At 41.7% G+C, this 23,081-nt stretch overlaps 1 protein-coding gene across 8 annotated transcripts in view; it reads left to right on the plus strand.

Moving 5' to 3' along the window:
* BIRC6 (baculoviral IAP repeat containing 6) overlaps positions 1 to 23,081 on the plus strand; it is a 4,524,268-nt gene that overhangs the window by 334,441 nt on the left and 4,166,746 nt on the right. For all 8 annotated transcript variants that reach the window (XM_044058419.1, XM_044058463.1, XM_044058448.1 and 5 more), the window contains exon 7: positions 2,293 to 2,515. In XM_044058419.1, coding sequence (XP_043914354.1) covers positions 2,293 to 2,515 — 223 coding nt within the window. The remainder of the gene's footprint in view (positions 1 to 2,292; positions 2,516 to 23,081) is intronic.

Here is a 23,081-nt window from a genome sequence, read left to right on the forward strand (position 1 = left end):
ACCTTCCTAGCTCGTCACACTGACCTGTGGTTTCACCTTTTGGCCAGAAAGCAGCCCATCTTTCACCAGCTTGTCAGTTCACCCCCGCCCTTAGAAAGAGATGATCAGGCAAAGCCTTATCATTCTTATTTCCTCTCTGCCAGCTCCAGAAGTTGCTTTAGCTTTAAACTAACTGTGATTGTCTGGGTCATAGTTAGGGTTTTTATGCCTGTATGCCAACAGTGCCCCGGTGTCAGTAGATCAGTAAAGAGATGCATCAGTCTGCTGTACTTTTCCTTCAAGACTACTAATAGGCATACCCATATGTCAGTGTCTGGGTGTAATCCTGACAAACATTTAGGATTTAGTTGTTGAAGTGAAGGATGAGACATTGAAAAAAGCACATCTCCATACTGACCAGGGATAGGCAGACACAAAATGAAGTGTGGCTGTGATGCATTGGATGTGTTTTTTGTTGTATTTTGGGGTCTGTGATCAGAAGAGACATGGTTGAGGATCAATCTGCTACCAGAGGACACCAAGTGGTAACTGCTGAAATCTCCTCTTGACAAGAGTGTTTTGTTTGGTCCTCCAAACCAGGATACTTTGAAGATGTTTGAAGAGAATGAGAAGGTATGGAGATGACAGAGCATTTTTATATCTCCCCAGTTCCAAGAATAACCAGAATTATCCATTGAAACATTGGTTCTTTTGCAGATGCCAGACTAGAGACCAGCATGCTAGGAGCAAAGGGCTTTTAGAAACGGAAAGAAATAGGTGGGAAAAAAGAAGAGTAAGTCCAGTAGGTCTTTTTGACTTGACTGACCATTTCCTCTGAGTAAGTGTGTGTCAACAGGAAACTCTTCTCAGCCTTTGCCTTCCAGAATGCAGGGTAATTCTGTTTTTTCAAAAGACAGCTGGTTGACAATCGCTTTGTACAAATGAATCTTAAAAAATAATTTCTTCTAGGTGCAAGATTAAGTTGGGGACCATCTCTTCTTTAATGGGGAATTCCTGCTGTTCGGTGGACCACAGTACGTTGGCCATTCCTAATCTTAAACAGTTACAGAAATAAGGAGATTGTATAGAGAAGAGGTTGTAGGGTTTGTTTTATATATAGTTTCCTGTATCCAAGTGAAATGGACCTCCAGTACCTATTCTGTACCTTTCCAGGCTTGACTTTTTACTAACAGGCATTTAAATTCAAAATGCCCACCCTGCAGTTTCTTTCTATTACTGTTGCCCTAGCTGTTCATGTTTAGTAAACCTCAGATGCCTGTTTTTGCATCCTCAAACACAAGGAATGCAGGAAGTTTTTCATCTCCAAGGCATGGTTGTGTTGTTTCCGGTCTGTCCTTGCCCTTCAGGCTGTTTGCTGCTCCCAGGGCGTTTGCAACGGGTCTGGCACCAGCAGTAGCATTCTTAAGAACCAGATGATTAACATATGTACTGTTACCTATTTGGTTTTCAACTGCACAGATGAAGGAGAAACTGCAGGGGGAGGTGAGGGTCCCATTGGACTGCTTACAGAATCTGGGGAAGTCCTTTCTGCAAATTACTGTTGAAGTACTCATGCCAGTTGGGATTTCCACTCAGAATCCCCAATGCCTGGAATGTCCTCAGAGCTTTCAGCCCCCCCCCACACACACACACAGCTGAGCTGATGCCAGCACGTCCAGTTTAAAGATGGCATCAGCCCACTCCATCTTTATTGCTTTTATTTTGTATTTCTTGTCTTAGCATTGTCAGGCAGCATGGCTTGTATTTTCTGGGGATGACAGACATGTACCCCTTTGCAGGATCTAATATTCTGTTTATTCTTGTGTATTGATGTTTTGTTGTGGACTAAGGTCAGAAATCACTAACACCAGTGGGAATCTGCCTCTTACACCTTAAGTTGGCTTTTATCATAAAGGTGCTTTGATAGGAAAAAAAAAGTATTGCTATGAAGTAGTGGAGAAGAATGGCTATGTCTGGAAAAGTATTTTTATATATAATGTCTTTTACAGAGAATACTACAATGGACAACGTAGTAAGTTTCTTTTTCTTTTTTTAACTGATTAAAGAGTACTTATGATAAGTACCTTTTCCAACCCCAGGATATATTTTAAAGGAAAATCTATTTTATTGTAATGAATTATATAGTAGTAGTAATTTGAGGAGTCGAGTTTAAGCTTTGGAGTTTTATGATGTAAGAAAACCTTATGCACGATGACCGTGTCTTAAGTGTTCACTGTATCTTACAAAAGTGTTGTAGTTCACATCTTTCAAAACTCGAGTCTTGTTGTTTAATTGTATTTGCCTTATTTGTAGGTCTGAACATGAGAGACATTCCCCTAACTGCCCTTTTGTTAAAGGGGAACATACACAGAATGTACCCCTGTCAGTGACTTTGGCAACATGCCCTGCACAGTTTCCAGGTGCAGATAACACAGACAGGATAGCGTGTTTTGGCTATGGCAGTTCTTCTGGTTTTCTAGCAGCTGCAACCAAGCAAGGAAGGATATGCATATGGGATGTCTCTAAATTGACAAAGGTAAGACTTTGCATGATATTGCTTTTCTTGTTATCTCACTGCTGTTAACATTTGTCCGTTTTGCATGACTGCAGTTAAGTTGCTTGCTTTATATATACAGCAATGCTGAGTTGGGGTTTTCTTTCTTTTATTGTGTGGATTACTGGCTTTTATTTCCGACACTGGTTTTTGGTACCGAGGAGTCCCCTACAGAATGAAAGCTCTTTATTGGGTGAGCTTATCAGGGTTATTCAAACCCATTCGCAGAAAAAAAATCCACTTCCTGACTCTGAAACGGATATACCCTGTGCGTGGAGCAGCCATAAACAAACGGTTGAGATAGCGATGACGTCAGACGCCGGAGACGAGAGGTCTATGACAGCCAGGAGAAGAGAATGACTACAGGGGAGCAGTACGAGAGGTAATGGCTGTAATTCACGGCTGTTTAGGGCTACAAATCAAAAATTAGATGATGAACACACAGCGTGGCATTTGCAAACTTATGCCAGTATGGTTTTTAATCAGTGGCTCGAGAAATCTTTCGCCAACATAGCGAGAGAAGAAGAAAGGAACCAGGTGGAAAACGCCACCTATAAGGACAAATGTAAGACATTTAAAGTTCAGCTATCCAGATATAAAGCATTGGTGCTGGATAACTGGTATTTTAGTAGATGTATTGAGCATAAAATTGTGCCAAAAGGCTTAAGGTTAAATAAGTTTCCTAATAACACTAGTGAGGATACTGAATTTTTTTAAATTATTAATAATATGCTTAATGATTCTAGTCTTGCCATTTTAAAGGCTATGATGAGAAACAATGTAACAATGAAGTTGAGAGACTCAACAAAGAGATAAATGCAGACCTTTTGTTTACCATTGTAGAGTATAAGAATGTATATCTGAAAACTTTACAAGATGTTGATAATTTAACAACAAAGAATCACAAAAGAAAAATATCCACATTAGAGAGACATACAAGAATACCAACAGGGGATAGCATACTATTGTGAAAATAAGAAAAAGAATTTTGGTAACAGATACAGGGATACTACCATCCACCACATGTATTGGGAAGACAGGGAATACATGGGGCAAAGGGAGAAAAACTGTTATAAAACACAACGCCTCCTTGTCACTCTTCAAGGGGAACCTTGACGATTGGATGGGAGATAGGAAATTCACCCCAAGGATCACGTCAATCGCCCTGCTAGACAGGGGTCCAGGGAAGTAAATATTGCGGGAAGACATATCCAGGGAATTGTTATGGATAGCCTAGTACCAACCTATGGACCTATGGTTCTGTGGTTGTGTTGATAGAATGCTTTCACATTTTCTATTATGATATTAGCATGTGGGGAGGTAGTGGGGGAGTTTAATAAAAAGTGCATGCTTTATTTCTGGTTGAGGTTCTCGCCATATTTTTTCTGTCCTGCTTTCAGAAGTCTCAACTGGTTTAGAAATGAGGCTTAAAGTGCAAAATTGTGTTCCTCATTGCCATTACAGCCTTCCTCTAAAACAAGTATGACTGTCCCCCTATAAGTTTTGGAAAGGTTGAGCCATAGAAGATTAGATGATTACTGTTTTGTAATTTGAAGATTGACTTTTATGGTATGCGTTCCTCGGGCAATGTGTAAAAAGGTGCTGAAAATGGTTAATTTGCTCCCAGTATGCTATATGTGACAAACATTCATACCTTGTTTTGGTATAGCAATGCAACTTATAACAAATAGTTTGCAGTGTAGACTTTTATTGTCTTGTGTCACCTGTCTGCGCCACTTGCCATGCACTCCATGCTGTTGTACATGGAAGCATACCTTACTTTCTGTGATTCTGCCTCAGAAATTTGCTCTGTCCCTCATAATTTTTACTTTGTAACAGAAGAGCGAGGATTATAATCCCATGTAAGCCATTGCAGTTCCAGATTTGTTTTTTCCCTCACAAAAAAAGTGTTTTGCTAATTCAGATTCTCTTATTTTGCCAACCATGTAAATGAACAGTATTGATCTTTTATTTATGCATGTGTGTGTCCGTGTTTAAACATGTACAGTTATTCTGTTAGACTTGCTGTGTTTGTGGCCTGTTTTCAAGGGAAACCCAAGGTGATGTTTAGGCTGATAGTAGAAGTTTTGATGAGGACTTGGGAAATTTCTCTCATGGAATCTTTCACATGGAGCTAAGTTGTAACCAGCTGAGGCAGATGGGACCTGTCTTTAACCATCAGTCTAAAAGTCTGCTTTGACTTCTACTCAGTGTCTAGGCTTTCTGGGTTGTAGACTAGTGACCCATTTAACTGGTAGGTTTTCTCCCACAAGAGTGTGTTCATACTATCTGCGTGTATTTTCAGTCCCTCCTTCCTCATCAGTTTTGTCCTGCAAAGGAAATTCTAAGGACTTTGGGGATCATGGTAGCTAGCATTTCCATGGTTCCCTTTGCCAAACTTCACATGAGAAATATCAGGTTTTACCTAAAATCTCTCTGGTTTCAACAATGTCACCCATTAGATGCTCAGATTCTATTTCTGCTCTTTATGAAAGAGAGTTGAACTAGTGTATCTCTCGGGTCTAACTGAATCCAGGTCTGCCATTCAAAGCAGCTGTTTCCACACCACTCAGGAACTGCACAGATGCATTAGATCTAGTTTGGAATGCATGGACAAGCTCCTTAGCATTTCAGAGTTAGTGGACTCTCAAACAAAGGAGGGAACACAGCAGTGTGAAAGAGGCGAGGGCACTCATTCAGGCTGTACAGGTCCTTTCTCGCACATGAAATCCAGGACCCCTCAGGATTTTCGCAGACAACATAACAGGTATGGTATGTAAACACAACAGTAGGGGACATAGTCTTTGCAGTTGTACAGACTTGCTGTTTTCTCTTGTGACCAAGCTATAAAAGTAAATCTGTCCCTACAAGCAGTTTACATTCCTTCCCAGGACGATGTTCTTTGGATTCGTTAAGCAGGTCACAAATGGATGCTGAACAAGGAGATCTTCTTGGACATAGGGCTTCCATTTGTGGACTATTTGCCACCACTCGCAGTCGACAGCTCAAGCTGTTTTGCTCCAGGATGCCTTGTTCTCAAGCATGGAGGATGAACTCCTTGTCTTTTTATTGGTAAAGGAAGTTCCTTTATGCCTTCCTTTCAGTTATCATAATCCTGAGGTTTCTGTTAAAGATCTAAAGGAACAGACCAAAGTCTTGCTTGTAACTCCCTTTTGACCTAGGCAGCACCGGTTCCCCTTTCATCATCCCTCCAGGGGGACACAATATCAATTTACCCTATAAAGTGGACTTGCTCACACAGAAAAAAGGGCTCTCTGTACTTCATCTCAACTTGCTCACACAGAAAAAAGGTCTCTCTCTACTTCATCTCAGCTTGCTAGCTTTCAATCTGACATGGTAAATGATAGAATTCTAATCCCTTTCAAACACCAGTATTTTGAGGACGTGGTAAAGGTTCTTCTGGAGGTGAGATATGGAAAAAATGTGTCTGGTGTCACAAAAACAATGAGAATCACATACAAATAGGGATCCTCACTATCACAGTATACTTCTCTGAGCTTTTAAAAGATGGTCTAGCCTATTTCTCTCTCAAGGCATACTTACCTGCCATTTCTGCATGTGTGCCCCCTCCGCCCGCTTTCTAGACTTTAGGTTAAGCTGTTTCTCAAGGGCATCCTTCATTTAAAGGCACGTATGAGTGTTTATTTGGGAACTTAATTTTGTCTTAGAAATGCTTACTCTGCCACATTTTAACCAGTGGCTTCTGCATCTCTGCAGTTTTGTGTTTGAAAAACCATTTTGCTAGTAATCCTTCTGCCAGTAGGGTTTCTGATCTTCAAGCAGCCACTGCAAGTCCAAAGGAAATGTAATGGAACCACAAAAGGAAGGTACAGTCTTCAAGCAAAAAAGTTTATTCTCTTTTCACACACTCTAGCTTCTCAGCTGTTAAGCCTTCAAGGAGTACAAATACAATGCAACTTCCCTCACCCTATATATATATATATATATATATATATATATATATATATGTGTGTGTGTGTGTGTGTGTTCAGTCAATTAAACAATTAAATCAAACACTTCCAGTCAAGTTCTGTGTTTAAACCCTTTGGAACCAGGGTCTCAAATTTCAAAGTAAACAGTGGTTCTTTATCCAACAATTTTTTTTTTTTTTTTTTTTTACTGCTACAGGGTCTGAAAATATAGACCCCCACTTGTTCTAAAACACAGCCTTGCAGCAGTTTAAAATTACTTGCATGAAATTCTTTAAAATGCGTAGCTAAAGGACGATCACAATTAACTTTTTTAATGTCCCTTATATGTTCTTGAAGACGCACTTTAAATTTTCATTTACTTTTACCTACATAAAACTACACAAAACATTTCTGATCCTCAAGCTCTGATGACCTCTTCCCCCTTCCTTATTTTCCAGAAGGATAGGGTGTCTCTTAGTCTCAGTCCTTCCTTCATGACCAAAGTGATAAATGAGTTGGTTCTCAACCAGGCTACTAATCTGCCTACTTTCTTTCCATATTCTCAGAAAGTGGGTGAAAGACTTTTGCACTCATTGCATGTGCTCAGGCAACTAAGATTTTGTTTGGATAAGACTTAAGACAACTATAGCAACCAATCAGAGGAGGTCAGAAAAGTCTCCCATGTGCCCGGAGAATGCTTGTTTGGATTCCTGCACTTCTGGTATTGATGTTCGAGGTCGTGGTAGAGTTGATACAAATGAGACCAGGCTTGCCTTTTTTTTTTTTTTTTTTTTTTCATAATCCTTCCAGTGTATTGAACTGCTGCTATTAATGCTGAAACATTGCATAAATTGATTTACTTTTATACTAATTTTACAGTATTCTTGACATGAGGGATCCTCCGCCCCAAGCAACCCGATGTCTGTCCAGCATACAACAGCTTTTAGCTACTACAAGTGCATGGGACACCGCACGCATTGCTTGATGAAGTCAGCCATACAAGGACGTCCGCATATACAGTCCTCAGAACTTCTCTGCCACTATTCAGGATGCTTGACTTGAACATCGGTCTGTTGCCCATTTCCATTTTGCTGCTTTTAGGTAAGTGCCCCATTGAAGTTTATATATATTTTTTGCTGCTGCCTTTTTTGTTTAGTTCATGTCATCCAGGAAGGGCAAGTGTAGGTGTGGAAGACAAATTCCACATAAGGACAGTCACGATCTTTGCCCTTTTTGTCTAGGCCTAAATCACAACCACCATTCCTGTATTTGTCAGGCCTTTGTTCTAAGACCTTGTAAAGCAATCTTTCAGCTCTGCATCTTTATTGAGAGAACTAACATTTAAAAAGACTGGCTAAGGACATTATGGAGGGTTTCTAGAGTCCTGCCGAGCCATCTTTGAAGAGGAAGGCCAGTGAGCCAAGGCTTGAATAGTCTCTTGCTGCACCTCTTTCTGCCGATGCATCCCTTGAGATTAATGAAGTCCTAGAGATAGGTTCAGAGATTGGGTCCTGTTCTTCGAAGGGTACTACCTCAGAAGCCATTAAAGAATCTGACCTAGGCATGTCCTCGAAGGCAGTGCAGGCATTTGTGTCGGATGGTCAAGGGGAACCATGGCTTGTAGTGTTGGAAGGGCCCAGAGGAATACCTCATACTCTTGGAAGAGATCCTGGTGCCTATCATTGAAGGCAGGACTACGTTGGATCCTTCCACCTGTCATCAAGCAGAGGTGCATGTTAAAAAAGTTAAGCATCTTCCGGGTTGGGTGTGCCTTCTGTGTGGAGTCTGCATGTCCTCCCCGTGGTCGAGTGGGCGTTCGAAAGACATGCGTGGAATGGGCGTACCTTCGTTGAAGGTTGGGCGTCGGGCTGGCAGCTCGACACCATAAAAATCAGCTGCCAGTCATTAGCGGACCAGAGTTTCACTGTGGTGACCCCTAACTGGAAAAAGCCGAAAGACAAACAACAACAAGCATCTTCCGGCTCCTAAGTGGCCTCAGTCAGATTGGGATACCATTTCACAGGGTTTGATTAAGGCACTGATAGCTCTTAAGCTTTCTGCTGTTTCAGCTGTCTCCTTTACGCCTTCACCAGTTCGGAGGGTTAGAGAACAGGAATTTTCAGAGGCTGAGTCTTCATCTGATGAGGATTCCTTGGAATATTCAACTGAAATTACGTCTCCTTTAAAATATGCTTCCCCCCCGAGGAAGAATCTAAAAGTGCAGTTTCTCCAGTGGAAAAAATTTCTTTTGGAGAAACTATTATGATGAGAGAGTTCTTTAAATATGACTGCATTCAGGTATCTGAGGTGCAAAAAAAGATATGAAAATGGAATCTCTTTCTGCTCTGCCACCTTTTTTACCAGCTTTTTTGGATGTTTTCTCCTTTGCTTCTAAGGTCACTGATTTTCAGGCTCCTGCACCTAAAAGGCCTGACAGATTTTATAAGGTGCCTGACTACTGTAAATTCCATTACAAATACCCTTCAGCTGATAATGCTGTGGTATCCATTGCTTCTGACAAATCTAGGTTATTGCCATCCACTAAGCTTCTTCCTTCAGATAGAGAGCAAGATTATGAAAACACTTGGGAAGAAGGTTTACATTTCTGCCACTTTATCTTTTCATGCCATTAACTGTCAGATACACATGTCCAGGTATTCTTTGACTCTTCTTTCTCAGGCCACTCAAGCTCTTTCAGAGCTTGCTGATTCGAATAAAAAGCAGGTATGTCCCTTTTAGGAGCTGCTTCTCAAGTGGCTTGTCACTACATCAAATGCAGTTATGATGCAGCAGAAGCATCATCTAGAGACGCTGTATCTGGGTCTCTCCTTAGGAGGTTTTCTTGTTTGAGGCTTCAGCCACTGCCAAATGACGTCAAAGCAAAACTGATGGATGTTCCTCTGGATAATAATGCTCTTTTTGGTGCTGCAGCAGCAGACTTATTCAAGTCCTTACAAAAAAAGGGAAAGGAATCAAATCATCTAAAGCCAGCTTTGCAGGCAGAATTGCGGCTGATACCAAAAACAACCACAAAACCTTCTGTAGCTATATCAAAAACCTTAAAGGCAATAACCAGATTTGCTCCAAGTCATTGCACAATGTCACCTCCTAAACTGTGCCAACAGATATAGCCAACATACTGGCAGACAGATTCATTGCCAGCTTTACCCCGCCCCCCCAAGGGCCCTATCACAATACCAGAAGAAAGCCTGGTACTCACCATTTCTGTGGCACAGGTAAAAGCTGCATTGTCCAAAGCCAAGATTACAGCTTCCATGGTACCTGATAATATCCCTGGCTGCGTCCTACATGAGCTACAAAATGAACTGGCACCACATCTGTTCAATCACAGCCGTACCTCAGGCTAAGTCCCTAATGAATAGCACACTATGACAGTTATCCCTCTCCATAAAGGGGGAGCAACTACAGACCCTGGGAACTATCGCCCCATTAGCCTAACAATTCTGGTAAACAAAGCTATGGAGCACATCATCATGGACCTGCTTAACAAAGATATAAAAAATGTGCAAACTCTTGACCCCACACAGTTTGGCTTTGTCAAGGGGAGATCCTGCCTGCTGAACCTGGTTGACTTCTTCAAGGCAGCCACCAAGGCTATAGATGAGGGTAAGGCAAGTGTGTACAGCCTTCCTCGACCTGGCCAAGGCCTTTGGTACCATTCCCCAATCAGGTATCATTGATAAACTCACCAAACCAGGCATCAATCCTTGCATCACTAGGTGGATTGCAGATAGTCTCTCAGAGAGGACCCACAGAGTGAAAGTTGCGGATTCCAAGTCAGACTGTTGATCAGTCATGAGTGGAGTCCCACAGGGCTCGACCTGCGCCCTCTCCTGTTTGGCATCTACTTCTCAGAAATCCATGGCATCTACTTGTCAGACGTACAGGCCAACACAGAAGGACTTTGGCTGACCAAGTTCACTGATGACTGCAAACTAGGAGTCATTATCAACTCCCCAAGTGATACAGACATCCTGCAAAAGGGCCTCTCTGAGACTAATGGCTGGTGTCGGAACCATGGCCTGAATCTTAATGCTGAAAGATGCGTTCACATCCCTTTTGGAAAAAAACTCAGTTTGCACGAATTACCATGTTGATGGGAGCCCACTGAACACTGAAGGGGCAATAAGAGATCTGGGCACCCAGGTCGACAGCCACCTCACCTTCGACCACCACATTGGCACTGTGGTCAGAAAGTTCTTCTGCGTGGCACATCTTAGAACCAAAGGTTTTTCATCCAGGAAGAAAGGTTATCATCCCTCGCTACTCATCTCTCATTAGACCAGTCATCGAATATAATACCCCGTTTAGCATGTACCTGACCTGACACCTACAACATCTGGAAAGGCCACAAAAGTACCTCACAGAAAGGATCCTATGCCTTAAACACATGTCCTACACAGACAGACTCAAGAAACTTCAGCTGTTCTCACTCTCTTATCGTCTACTTAGAGGTGATCTCTGCTTGACTTACAAAGCCATGTCCGACCCAGACCTACTTGAAATGCTACAACTAAAGAAATCCCAATCCCCCATGCCACACTCTCCAGAGATCACAACCTCATTACCACAATTAACAGAACATGCTGGAGGGACAGGTTCATCTCCCAAAGACTGCCCATACACTGGAATAAGCTTCCTGTTCATGTCAAGCAGAGCACCTCACTGGCCCTCCAAGAGAAACCTTGAGTGTATGGGTTACAAAGTTCACTCCAGGGATCATTCAAGTTGCCCTTTTTGGATATGGGCACTGTGAACTAATATCGGGTGGCATGGTGCCTGGGCAGTTTTTTTGGACTAGGCTCCAGGGCCGTTACCCTAGTACACACCTATGACTCTATGAACCTAAGGACATGAAACACATTTTTGTGTCACCTGTCACTAAATTTCACCAAAATTTCCCTTCTGAAACTTCTTTTGTGAGGAAGCAAACATGATGTTCTTCGTGTTTCACTGTTGCAGTCATTACATTTGGGTTATCTGCTTGCAGGTTGCCCTCAGTCGGCCTGATTAAGTCTTGAGTCCTGCATCAGTTGCTTTCCCTTCTTCCATGACGTCAGGTCGTCAGGTGTATAAAACATGCAGCTGACGCCATTACATCAGTCTTTCTTGCCGTGCGGTGCCCAAAGCAGATGCAGTTCACAAGTGGCGGTCGGCCGACTCCTGAAATTTTCGTTTTTGAGTTTCAGAACCGAAGTCTTCAACTAAAGCGAAATACCCCATTGGGGAAACTTTCTTGCTCCTTACCGATGTCAGTAAAAGTTAATAATTGCATTACTTGTGGAAAGCAAATACCTCATAAAGATTTTCATTCGTACTGTATTCCTTGCCTAGGCCCTGACCATGACGTACCTTGTGTTTTTGTGCTTTATTTAATCAGTGCACTATCCATCTTCTGTATATTTTTGCTTCTAAATATTTCGGTTCTCTGTTTAATTATCCAGAAATGTCTGTTAGCCATCCGACTGACAGGATTCCGAAAAATGCAAAAATAAAGACAGAGACAGGCTGCCGAGGTCCAAAACTGCCGACGGCACTTTTACTAAGCCAGTCGCCAGTTCGCTGGTACTCAGTGAGATGCTTTTGCAGCCCCTGATACCCACTACTTCTGATTCGCAGGCCTCTACTGAGACCCATTCGGAGTCTGGTATGCTGCAAGATGCTTCAACTATGAAACCCGCGGATGTTGCTTCCTTGGATAGGTCCGGAGCCACTGTGCAGGCACCGGCTTCTGAGGGTGTATTCAGACCTACGGACTTGCATATTAAATCGACGCCTCCTTCATTACTTAGGCCTAAATCTCGATCCATGTCTAAAAAAATGATGCCCAGGCCTTTATGCCTAAAAACAAATGATGTGAATGGCTGAAGATCTAATAACTCTAATCAGGAGTAGCCAACCCCCCCCCCCTTCTAAGAGGCCTAGGACTGAGGTTGATTATGAATCGTCTGATCAGGGTTCTGTTTTTCCTGACTCTTCTGATGATCTGGATTTGTCCTTACCTGCTTATGAGGATTCTGATGCAGAGGACTCTATTCCCTCTGCTTCCCCTCCTGAGGATTTTTCTTTTGTGGAAACCTTACATACTCTAAGGAAGCATTTCCACTGGGAAAGCCAGGATTTTTCTGATTCAAAAAAGTGGCTTAGGGATTTCCTTCTCCTACCTCAGCATAGGCCTTTAGCTATTCCTCCTGTACTAGACATTGTTGATGTTTTCTCGGAATCTAGTTTGGCCCCTGATTCCCTGCCTCCTGCCCCCAGAAAACCTGACAGATACTACAGGATCCCTGAGTCTCACAAGTTCCTTTTCAAAAATCCTACTGCAGATCCAGAGACTATTTCACAGGGGCTCAAGAGCATTACGGCTTTTACTGCTAAAAATCCTACCCCTTCTGATAGAGAATCCAGGGAGCTGGATAGATGGGGTAAGAAGGTTTACACTTCTGCAACCTTAATGCTCCAAAAAGACAAGACAAACCACTCAAAACAAAAAGCCAGAAGCTATGAAGTTCAGTTCGTACAAACGTGCACCAAATTTAAAAGAATCAAGTTTTTATTGTAAGCGCTTTCGGAAGACTTAGTATTCCTCCTTCTCTTCTTCTTCTTCTGGAGAAGGAGGAATACTAAGTCTTCCGAAAGCGCTTACAATAAAAACTTGATTCTTTTAAATTTGGTGCACGTTTGTTCGAACTGAACTTCATAACTTCTGCAACCTTGGCCATTAGGGCTTTAAACTGCCAGTTTCATATGTTAAAATATCAGCAACATGTTATTGGACTGCTTAAACAGAAAATGTTGATTTATGACTGTGTGGAAAATAAAGAATTACAAGATTTAATGCATTCTGCTGAACAAGTTGGAAAACATACTTTGCAATGTGGTTTTGATTCATTAGTGGCCTCTTGCAGGGCTGCTGTTACTGGGTTTGTGCTCAGAAGGCATGCTTGGCTTGAGGAGCAATCTTTGCATGATCATGTTAAAGCTAAATTGTTGGATGCTCCTTTAAATCAGGACAGCCTGTTTGGCAACAAGGCTGAGGAAGTTCTTAAAAAGATGGAAGATATAGCTAAGTCTATGCAAATTGTTAAAGATTATTTTACAAGTTCAGCCTCCTAGATTTAGTAGGCACTGGCCCTCTTAAGAATTGGTCCTTTCCAGCCCCTTCCAGGTCTTCTCAAGCCAAACCCAGACATAGCAAAAACCCCAGGTTTCAGTCCCAGGGGACTCTCGGAACTAAGCAGTGGGGGCCTCCACTTCCAAGTCTGGGAATAATAAGATTTCCCCCATGGTAAACTGTCTCAGTGACTTCCTTTTAAAATTTCCAAGCACTTGTCAACTGACTGCCCCTTTGGGGGGAAAGATTGCTCTTCATGCAAAGAATTGGGAACTCATTACCCAGGACAAATGGCTTTTAAATAGTGTTCCAGGGATACAGATTTCACTTCCACATGTTGCCAGCACCAAGTGGGTGGCCGGACCTACCCCCAAATCAGTGGGCAGAGGCCCAAAAACAAGTACTTTCTCTCTTAAGCATGGGGGCTATTCAACTGGTACCAGAAGAGGAAAAGGGGCAAGGTTTCTACTCGAGACTTTTCCTGGTACCCAGAAAAGACAATTCATGGAGGCAGGGGGGTGCACATTCTTACCCCCTCTGCAGACTAGCCATGGCATTGTGGAACACAGCCATGAGCTACCAAGTGCACCTACAAGCTCAATTCCTGCCAGAAAAATTAAATACACTGGTAGACGGACTAAGCAGAAACCTCATGGACCCACACAAGTGGAAACTGGAACCAAGCATTTTCAACATGTTGACAAGCAAATGGCGGAGCCCAGATATAGACCTGTTTGCCTCTCTCCAGAACTACCAATTGGACAAATTTTGCACAAGAACTCCCCATAAATAAGCCTGGAAAGTGGGTGCTCTGTACTTCAGCTGGAAAAACCTATCAGTCTATGCCTTCCCCCCTCTGCCTCTGCTCTCCAAAGTACTACTAGAAATCAAACAGGACAAACCAAGGATGATTTTGATTGCTTCAGGCTGGCACGCCAACACTGGTACCCCCTCCTGTGCAGTGTGTCACTGTTATCTCCATGGCACCTGCCTCAGACTCCTTCGCTGCTGTCTCAGCATGAGAACTAAATTCTGCATCCTCAGCTTCCAACACTGAACCTTGCAGCCTGGCTAGTTACTTAATCTCTCCTTTACCATCCCTCAGCAAACCTGTGATGGATATCATCTTAGAGGCAAGGAGGCCTAGTACTAGAAAATCTTATGCGGAAAAATGGAAGATTCTATGCCTGGAACCAAATTTACCTCAGATTTTACAATACTTAACTGAGATGCTTCACAAAGGGCCTGTCTTTTTCCTCCATTACAGTTCACGCCTCAGCCATTTCAGCTCATAACACAGACCCTCCCCTCTTCTCTCGTCCACTGCTCAAGCAGTTCCTCAGAGGGGCCAAAAATTTGAGACCACCCAGGAGAGCTCCAACCCCAGCCTGGGACCTTAACTTTGTCTTGGAGAAACTCACTCTACCTCCTTTCGAGCCAGCTGCTATTGCAGACTTAAAATTTCTTTCTTGGAAAACAGCTTTCCTTTTAGCAATAACTTCAGCTAGAAGGGTATCTGAATTACAGGCCCTTATGGCAGTAGAGCCTTTCATCATCTTTCATGCGGACAGGGTGTTCCTCAGAACCAGTCCATCCTTCATGCCCAAGGTGGTATCCAGTGTGGCTCTTAATCAGTCTATTCATTTGCCAACCTTCTTTCCCAGTCCACAGAATAAAGGGGAACGGATACTGCATTCCTTAGATGTGCACAGACAACTTAGATTCTACTTGGACAGGACTAAACCTCTCAAAGGAAATCTGAACAGCTGCTGGTAGCATTTGCTGCAAGGGCAGAGGGGAAGGCTATTTCAAAGCAAACCATTTCTAAATGGATAAGCCATTGCATTCATTTCTGCTATAAGCACCATGGAAAACCTATACCCCAGGGGATCGGACTTCACTCCACCAGGGCTGCATCTACCTCTACAGCCTTTTTCAGAGGCATCCCTACCAGGGACATCCTAGAAGCTGCTACCTGGAGTTCTGTACATATTTTCACCAAAAAGCATTATCATTTGCCAGTTTTCTCTAAATCCAGAGCTGGCTTTGCCACTGCAATTTTGCAGAGCCTTATAGCTGGCCCTAATGCTGTCTGAACTCCTCCTCCAAACCATAGCTTTGGGAATCTACCCAAATGTAATGACTGCAACAGTGAAACACGACGAACATAGTGCAGTTGTGTACACTTACCATAAATGTAGCTGTTCGAGTGTATTCACTGTTGCAGTCCTGGTTACCCTCCTTCCAGCCCCCTAACTTATTTTGGCTATACCTCTACTTTCCTTTACTATGCTTAAAAGCATTTTTGGGGTATTTGCTTTTTTGTTGGAGGTATATCTTTGTGCTTTTATGTTTAATTGCTTCCCATTAGGGAAGCACCTAATATCTGGGGCAAGAAAAACTGATGTAATGGCGTTGGCTGCATGTTTTTATACCCCTGACGACCTGACGTTGTGGAAGAAGGGACAGCAACCGATGCAGGACCCAAGACTTTGTTAATCAGGCCGACTGAGGGCAACCTTCAAGCAGATAACCCAAATGTAATGACTGCAACAGTGAATACACTCTCACATCTACATTTATGGTAAGTGTACACAACTGTACTTTCTTCTTCCAGGACTAAGACGAGTGTTGGAAGATCTCCTCAACCTAAAGCTTCTCTTTCAGGTTTTACTCCTAAGCAGCCCTTTCCAGATAAGTCAGGTAGAGTGTTACTACCAACCTCTTCCAAATCTTACTCCTCTTTCACTTTGTCTTTCCCAGTCACTTCCAGTTTGGACAATTTTAACTCCATTTGTACCATACATCGAACTTATGATGAAGCAGAGAAGTATGGTTTATTTTTGGTTAATGATCATTAGTATTAATAATTAGTAATATTATTTGAAACTTATGTAATGGATTAATCCACATGTAAAAACATGGATATCCATGCATTTTTAACCAGAAACATTTTTAATACATATTTTAAACATATACTTCATGTATTGTTTATACATTTTTATGTGCATAAAGTAGCTTTGGATAGAGCAGAATGTACAAGAGTGAATAGGTTAGGATGAGTTACACATGCATTTCATACACGCTACATTATTTTTGTTTGCATATGTGATTACATACACTTTATAATCACACTGAATATGTGAATTAATATGTGTGAAGTGTTTAGACCATGAAAATGTATGTGAACTTCCTTGTACAGATGACAATATACCTTTAAAAATTTTGGCGGTAATCAGGATGATTATTCAATTAAGTGAGTAATTGATTTTGTATAAAAGCTAGACTTCATAGGCATAACATTGTTCTGAGGAAGGCTGTTGTTCACAGCTGAAAGCGCTTAACCTGCTTTTATCGTGTGTTATCAAGAATAAAAATTTTTATTGCATCCAAGTAATAGCAGTGTTTTTTCTGGTCACCGTCCAGATATTACACTTGGTTGTTTGCTGAGCGGTGTATTGTTCTTCCAGGACTAAGACGAGTGTTGGAAGATCTCCTCAACCTAAAGCTTCTCTTTCAGGTTTTACTCCTAAGCAGCCCTTTCCAGATAAGTCAGGTAGAGTGTTACTACCAACCTCTTCCAAATCTTACTCCTCTTTCACTTTGTCTTTCCCAGTCACTTCCAGTTTGGACAATTTTAACTCCGGATTCATGGGTTCTCTGTATTATCCAGCGCAGATACTTCATGACTTGGAAAAAACGTCCTCCTTTCAGGGGCATTCCTCAACCTTCTCCAAACCAGTTGGATTTTTTTCCTCAGGTTTTACAGGATTTGCTTTCTCAAGGAACAATTCCACATGTTCTTTTGCCCCAAAGGGGAAGGTGGTTTTACTCAAGAATGTTTCTTTTGCCCAGGAAGGAAGGTCCTTAAAGACGCATTCTGGACCTTTCCCTTTTAAACACTTTTCTAGAGGTTCCTACTTTCCGCATACTGTATCTGTACAGACGGTTTCCTTTTATTCCTCTTCAGGCCTACATGGCCTCTCTGGACATCAAGGATGCTTATCTTCATATCCCTATTTATCCTATCAACAGGAAATGTTTGTTTCTCTGTGGCTTCCTTGTACTTTCAGTTCTCTGCCCTGCCCTTTGGTTTATCCAGTGCCCCAAAGGTGTTAAAGGAGTGTTTGACCCCTGTGATTGCTTACTGCGGGATCAGAGGTATTCAGGTATATCCATACCTGGACAATCTCCTTTTTCTGGCTCCTCTTTCAGAACAGTTGGTTCTAAATCTGCAGTTTGCCATGTCTCTGCTGTAAAGGTTGGGGTTCATGATAAATTTCAAATTATCATTTCTTTACTCTTCACAGGATCACATTTTCCTTGGGTGCAGGCTGAGAACTGATCTCATGATGGCTTTTCTTCCACCAGAAAAGATTTGGTCTCTTACTTCCTTCTTCCAGAGTTTTCTGTCTCTTCCATCTGTAACTGCCAGGGAGTTTGAGTCTACTGGCGTTTATGACATCCATAGTTCAACGTAATACACCTGGTAAAACTTCACATCAGGAAGTTTCAGTGGTACCTAAAATCAGTTTGGATGCAGCAATACACATCCTTTGGAGTTCGTACTTGCTCTTCTTCTGTACGTCAAATCAGAACTTCTTTGGTGGATTCAGCTATTTTCTCTTAATCCATGTCTTCCTCTTCCTCTGCCTTAACAGACTTGAGAGTTGTGCACAGATGCCTCAGACACAGGTTGGGGGCAACCTTTGCATCAAAAAAGGTGCAGGGTCTCTGGCCTCCTTCTCAAAGAAAGGAGCATATCAGTATCAAGGAAATTAAGGGCTTCATACTACCTCTTCAGGCTTTCCATCCCCAGTTTTATCCAGGGCCTCTGAAAGTCTGTACTGACAACACCACAGTCCTCTGGTATGTATACAAGCAGGGTGGGACAAAGATGTATTATCTTTGCAGACTGGCTCTGGTGACATGGGACTTAACTATTCAGTACAAAGTGACTCTTCAAGCAGTTTACATTTCATCCACTTAAAAGTTTGTGGCAGACACACTTAGCAGGTCCATGACATAGTCCCATGAATGGATGCTTCACAGGGATATGTTTCTGTACTTGGTTCATCAGTAGAGTACTCTTCTAGTGGATCTTTTTACCTCCCCTCTGAACAGCTAACTTCCTCTTTTTTGTGCCAGAGTCCCAGGTCTGCTGGTATGGAAAGTGGGTATCCTATCTTTTTCTTGGAAGGGGGTGTTTCTTTATGCATTCCCCCTTCCTCTCATTCAAAAAGTTCTGCTCAAGATTCAGCAGGACAGACCAAAAATCTTGCTGGTGACTCCCTTTTGGCCAAGACAGCATTGGTCTCCTCTTCTGCTTTTAGCTAAAGATAGCCATCACAAGTTACCTCACAGTGTGGGCCACCTCTCATAAGGCAAGGGATCTCTGCTTCATCTAAGTCTGTCAGCTTTACATCTGACTCTGAGAGTGATGAACTTTTGATTCCTTTTCTGAGGACATGCTTTAGGGTATTATAGGAGGCTAGAAAACCCAACATTAGAAGATCTTGTTTATCTAAATGAATAAGTTTTCTATTTGTCTTTCAGATAATCTGGATCCACTGTTGGTGAATATCCCTGTTGTTGTTTCCTACTTGTGTAAGTTACTTGAGTGTTTTGGCTTATTCCTCAGCTAAAGTTCAGTTGTCATTCATTTCTGCTCGTCTGCCACTGATTCCTCCTTTAGCTTCTAGATTAGAAATGAAACTTTTTTCTCAAAGGCATCCTTCGTGTTATTCCTTCCAGAAAACCAGTTCCTCCTTCTTGGGATTTGAATTGTATTTTAGAGAAGCTAACTGCAGCCCCTTTTGAACCTGCAGTTTCAGCTTCCTTAACATTTTGTACTTGGAAAACTGTTCTTTTACTAGCTTTAACCTCTGATAGGAAGGTTTATGAGATTCAAGCTTTAATGGTTTCTTCATCTTTTGTTGCTTTTCATAAGGATATGGTCTTGTTGCGTACTAATCATCCTTTTATGCCCAAGGTGGTAAGTTAGTTGTCTCTTAATCAGACTGTTCAATTGCCCACCTTTTCCCTTCTCCCCAGTCCCCCATTGAGAGTATCTTACACACCTTGGATGTGCATAGACAACTCAGATTTTATTTGGCTAAGACTAAGGCTATCAGAAATCTGATCAACTTTTTTTTTTGTCATCCCAGGGCTCTGGGTTTGCTCGTTTCCAAGCAGACTATTTTCTCTTGGATTTCTAAGACTGTTTCGTTTTATGTGTTTCATGGTAAGAGTCTCCCTTTTCCTGTTAAGGCTCACTCCACTAGATCTGTGCCGCCTTCTGGTGCTTTTTTTAAGGGTTTAGATGCTAACGCCATTTTGGAGGCTCCCGCTTGGTCTTCTGTCCATACTTTTACCAAGCATTACAAGCTGGATAGTATTTCTAAATCTAGGTCTGGTTTTGCTAGACCCATTCTTCATGGCTTTGTAGAAAGTTCTTCTGCTCCTTACTCCTCCCAGGTTCCCTCCTAAGCTTTGGTATTCTCCCCTCATGTTAAGAATACTGCAACATTAGAACAGAATGACAGAGTAGTTGTGTAAAGTCTTACCATAACTTTAGATGTCCTTCTCTTCTATGTTGCCGTATTCCATCCCTCCCTCCTCCCCTTCTCTACCTTGTTATTTTCATTAGATGGCAGATTAATTTCTTTTTTCCCTTAGACTGGTGTTCCTTCTGGGGCATTTCAGTCCTGAGGAATGTACATGCGGATGCACCTTTTATGGCTGACGTTCGTCAAGCTATGTGTGTGACGATGTTCATCGTGTTACACTGCTGCAGTCATTGCACTTGGGTTATCCTGCCGTCAGGCGGTTCCCCAGTCAGCCTGAGTTCCAAAGTCCTGGTCCGGCATCGGTTGCTGTCGCCTCCTCCCTGACGCCAGTGCGACAGGAGTATATAAGATAAAGCCGACGCCATTTTCTTCAGTCTATCTTGCCGCGCGGTGCCCGAAGCAAAAGCAGTTCGCAAGTGCCGGTCGGCCTCTCCTGAGATTTTCATTCCGAATCCAGAACCGAAGTCTTCTACAAAGCTAAGTATCCCATTGCGGAAACTTTTTCTTGCCTCAGACCGATGTATTCTACAAATGCATGTATCACACATGTACATATATAACTTTGTAACCACATTTATAATAGGCACTTTTAATAGATACATTACATTTGTATTTATATTGGTATTTATATTTATATATATATATATTTATTTATACATATATTTATATTTATTTATATATATATTTATATATTTATAAGTGCATATATCCATGTATTCACATATTTATTTTTATATTTATATTTATACATTAATGTTAAAATTAATTTGTTATTGGATATTTATATGTGTATAATTTGCTTATGTGCTGTTGGTTAGGATTTACATCACTATCTAGATATAGATACATTTATTGATATTAATTAATTTATTTCAAATATTAACTTTGATGCCTTATTTATAACAAGTCCACATCAAATTTGTGTAATCAAATTTGTGTAATACATGCTTTTGGTTTTAATAATCTAATACTTTAATATTGCAATACATTTCAATTGGAATGCAGCTTTTTATCAGTTTTTCTCAACCATTCGTTATTAAATTTAAGCTTGTTTATCTGGGAATATTTTAAATACTATAGTACCATGCTCGTATGTTCTCTGGGATGCTATATTCAACTCATTCACGACACCAGAGCTGAATTTATGCAACATAATTCAGGTAGGGTTTGTTAAATGAACAGCAGGTAGGATTAATGTTTTGCACAAACATGAGTGTTATATTACGAAGAAATTAGAAAAAGAAAAAAAGTGTACAGAATTTAATTTTAACTGGAGCGCTTTTTTTAAAATGGAGCAGAACAGTTTATACGCTGCTTGGTTTGACAGAGTGTAAAATCAATTATTTAATTATTCAATTGATTAATGATTAAATTGATTTATGACTTAAATTAGGGCAGTGCAATGAGTATATAAGGTAAACTGATTTTAACTAACTTTATTCTGATGAAGACTCCGGATGCGGAGATGAAAGCGCTTAATGTTTACATTTTGTACTGAAAAGAACTTGGATGCTTTTTTGTTGGTGTTTTTAACTGTTTGGACAATACATTTTCGTTAATTTATTCAACGGGCTGTTGGCTATCTACTTTGGACAACCTTCATTGTGCCGGATCCTGGTTTAGTGTGATTTCCATTCTTATTGTATCCCATGCCTAAGCCCAGACCATGACATCACTGGTTGTCGGTTTTGTGTTAGGTTTAACAAGCGCACCATTAAACGTTGGTTTGATTTTGCCCGACATTATTTTGGTAGAAAATTCAATTATACCATGCCGTCGGAACTTCTGGCGACTGGAATACATAAAAAGTGCAAAGACAAGGATAGGCATCCGAGGCCCAAAAACTGACGACGAAGCCTCTTCTAGGCCAGTCCCCGGTTCTCCGGTTTTCAGCGAGGCACCTTCGCAGCCCCTGATGACCACTTCTGTAGAACCACAGGCCGCTTCTGACTCCCACGTGGAGATGGCTGGGCCTTCGGATGCACAAGTTATTCAGCCTACCGAAACAAATCCTTCAGAGGGATCCGGAGTAGCTGAGCTACCCGCAACTTCAGAGGGTGTCCTCAGACCTACTCAATTAAGCATTAAACCCTCTGCTAAGTCTAAACCTCCTTTAAAATCAAAGAAACAGATACAGCATTCCCCAGGACAGGCCTCTATACCTAAGAAACAAATGCTCAAAATGGCCGAAGACCTAATCACTCTGATCAGGGGGTCCCATCCCCCTCCTGATAAAAGGCTTAGACAGGATGCAGACTATGATTCATCCGACCAGGTGTCCATCTCTTCAGATTCATCCTCAGACCTAGGATATTCCTTACCCCCTTATGAGGATTCTGATGCTGAGGAATCAATTCCATCAGCCTCACCGCCTGAGGACTACACCTTTGGGGAAACCTTATATACCATGAGGGAGCATTTCCGTTGGGAAGGCCAGGATTACTCAGAATCCAAGCAAAGGCTCAGAGACTTCCTTTTAATTACCTCAACACAGACCCCTTGCTATTCCGCCAGTGTTAGATATTGTGGATGATGTGTATACTGAATCCAGCTTAAATCCTGATTCCTTACCTCCAGCCCCTGTTAAACCTGACAGATACTACAGAGTCCCTGACTCTCACAAATTTCTGTATAAAAGCCCTGTAGCTGACCCTGAAACTATTTCTCAGGGACCCAAAGGGATTAAGGCCTCATCAGCCAAGAATCCAGTTCCCTCTGACAGAGATTCCAGAGCATTAGACAGATGGGGAAAGAAAGTATATACGTCTGCAACTTTAGCAATGAGAGTCTTAAATTGCCAGTTTCACATGCTAAAATATCAGCAGTTTTTACTGTCTCAGTTGAAACAAAAAATGCTTCCAGATTCAGATCCTCCTAATTTTAAAGAAATGCAGGATTTATTGCATGCAGCT

Source organism: Protopterus annectens, chromosome 1.part2, assembly GCF_019279795.1.
Source record: "Protopterus annectens isolate FY-2018-M chromosome 1.part2, PAN1.0, whole genome shotgun sequence".
NCBI lineage: Eukaryota > Metazoa > Chordata > Ceratodontiformes > Protopteridae > Protopterus > Protopterus annectens.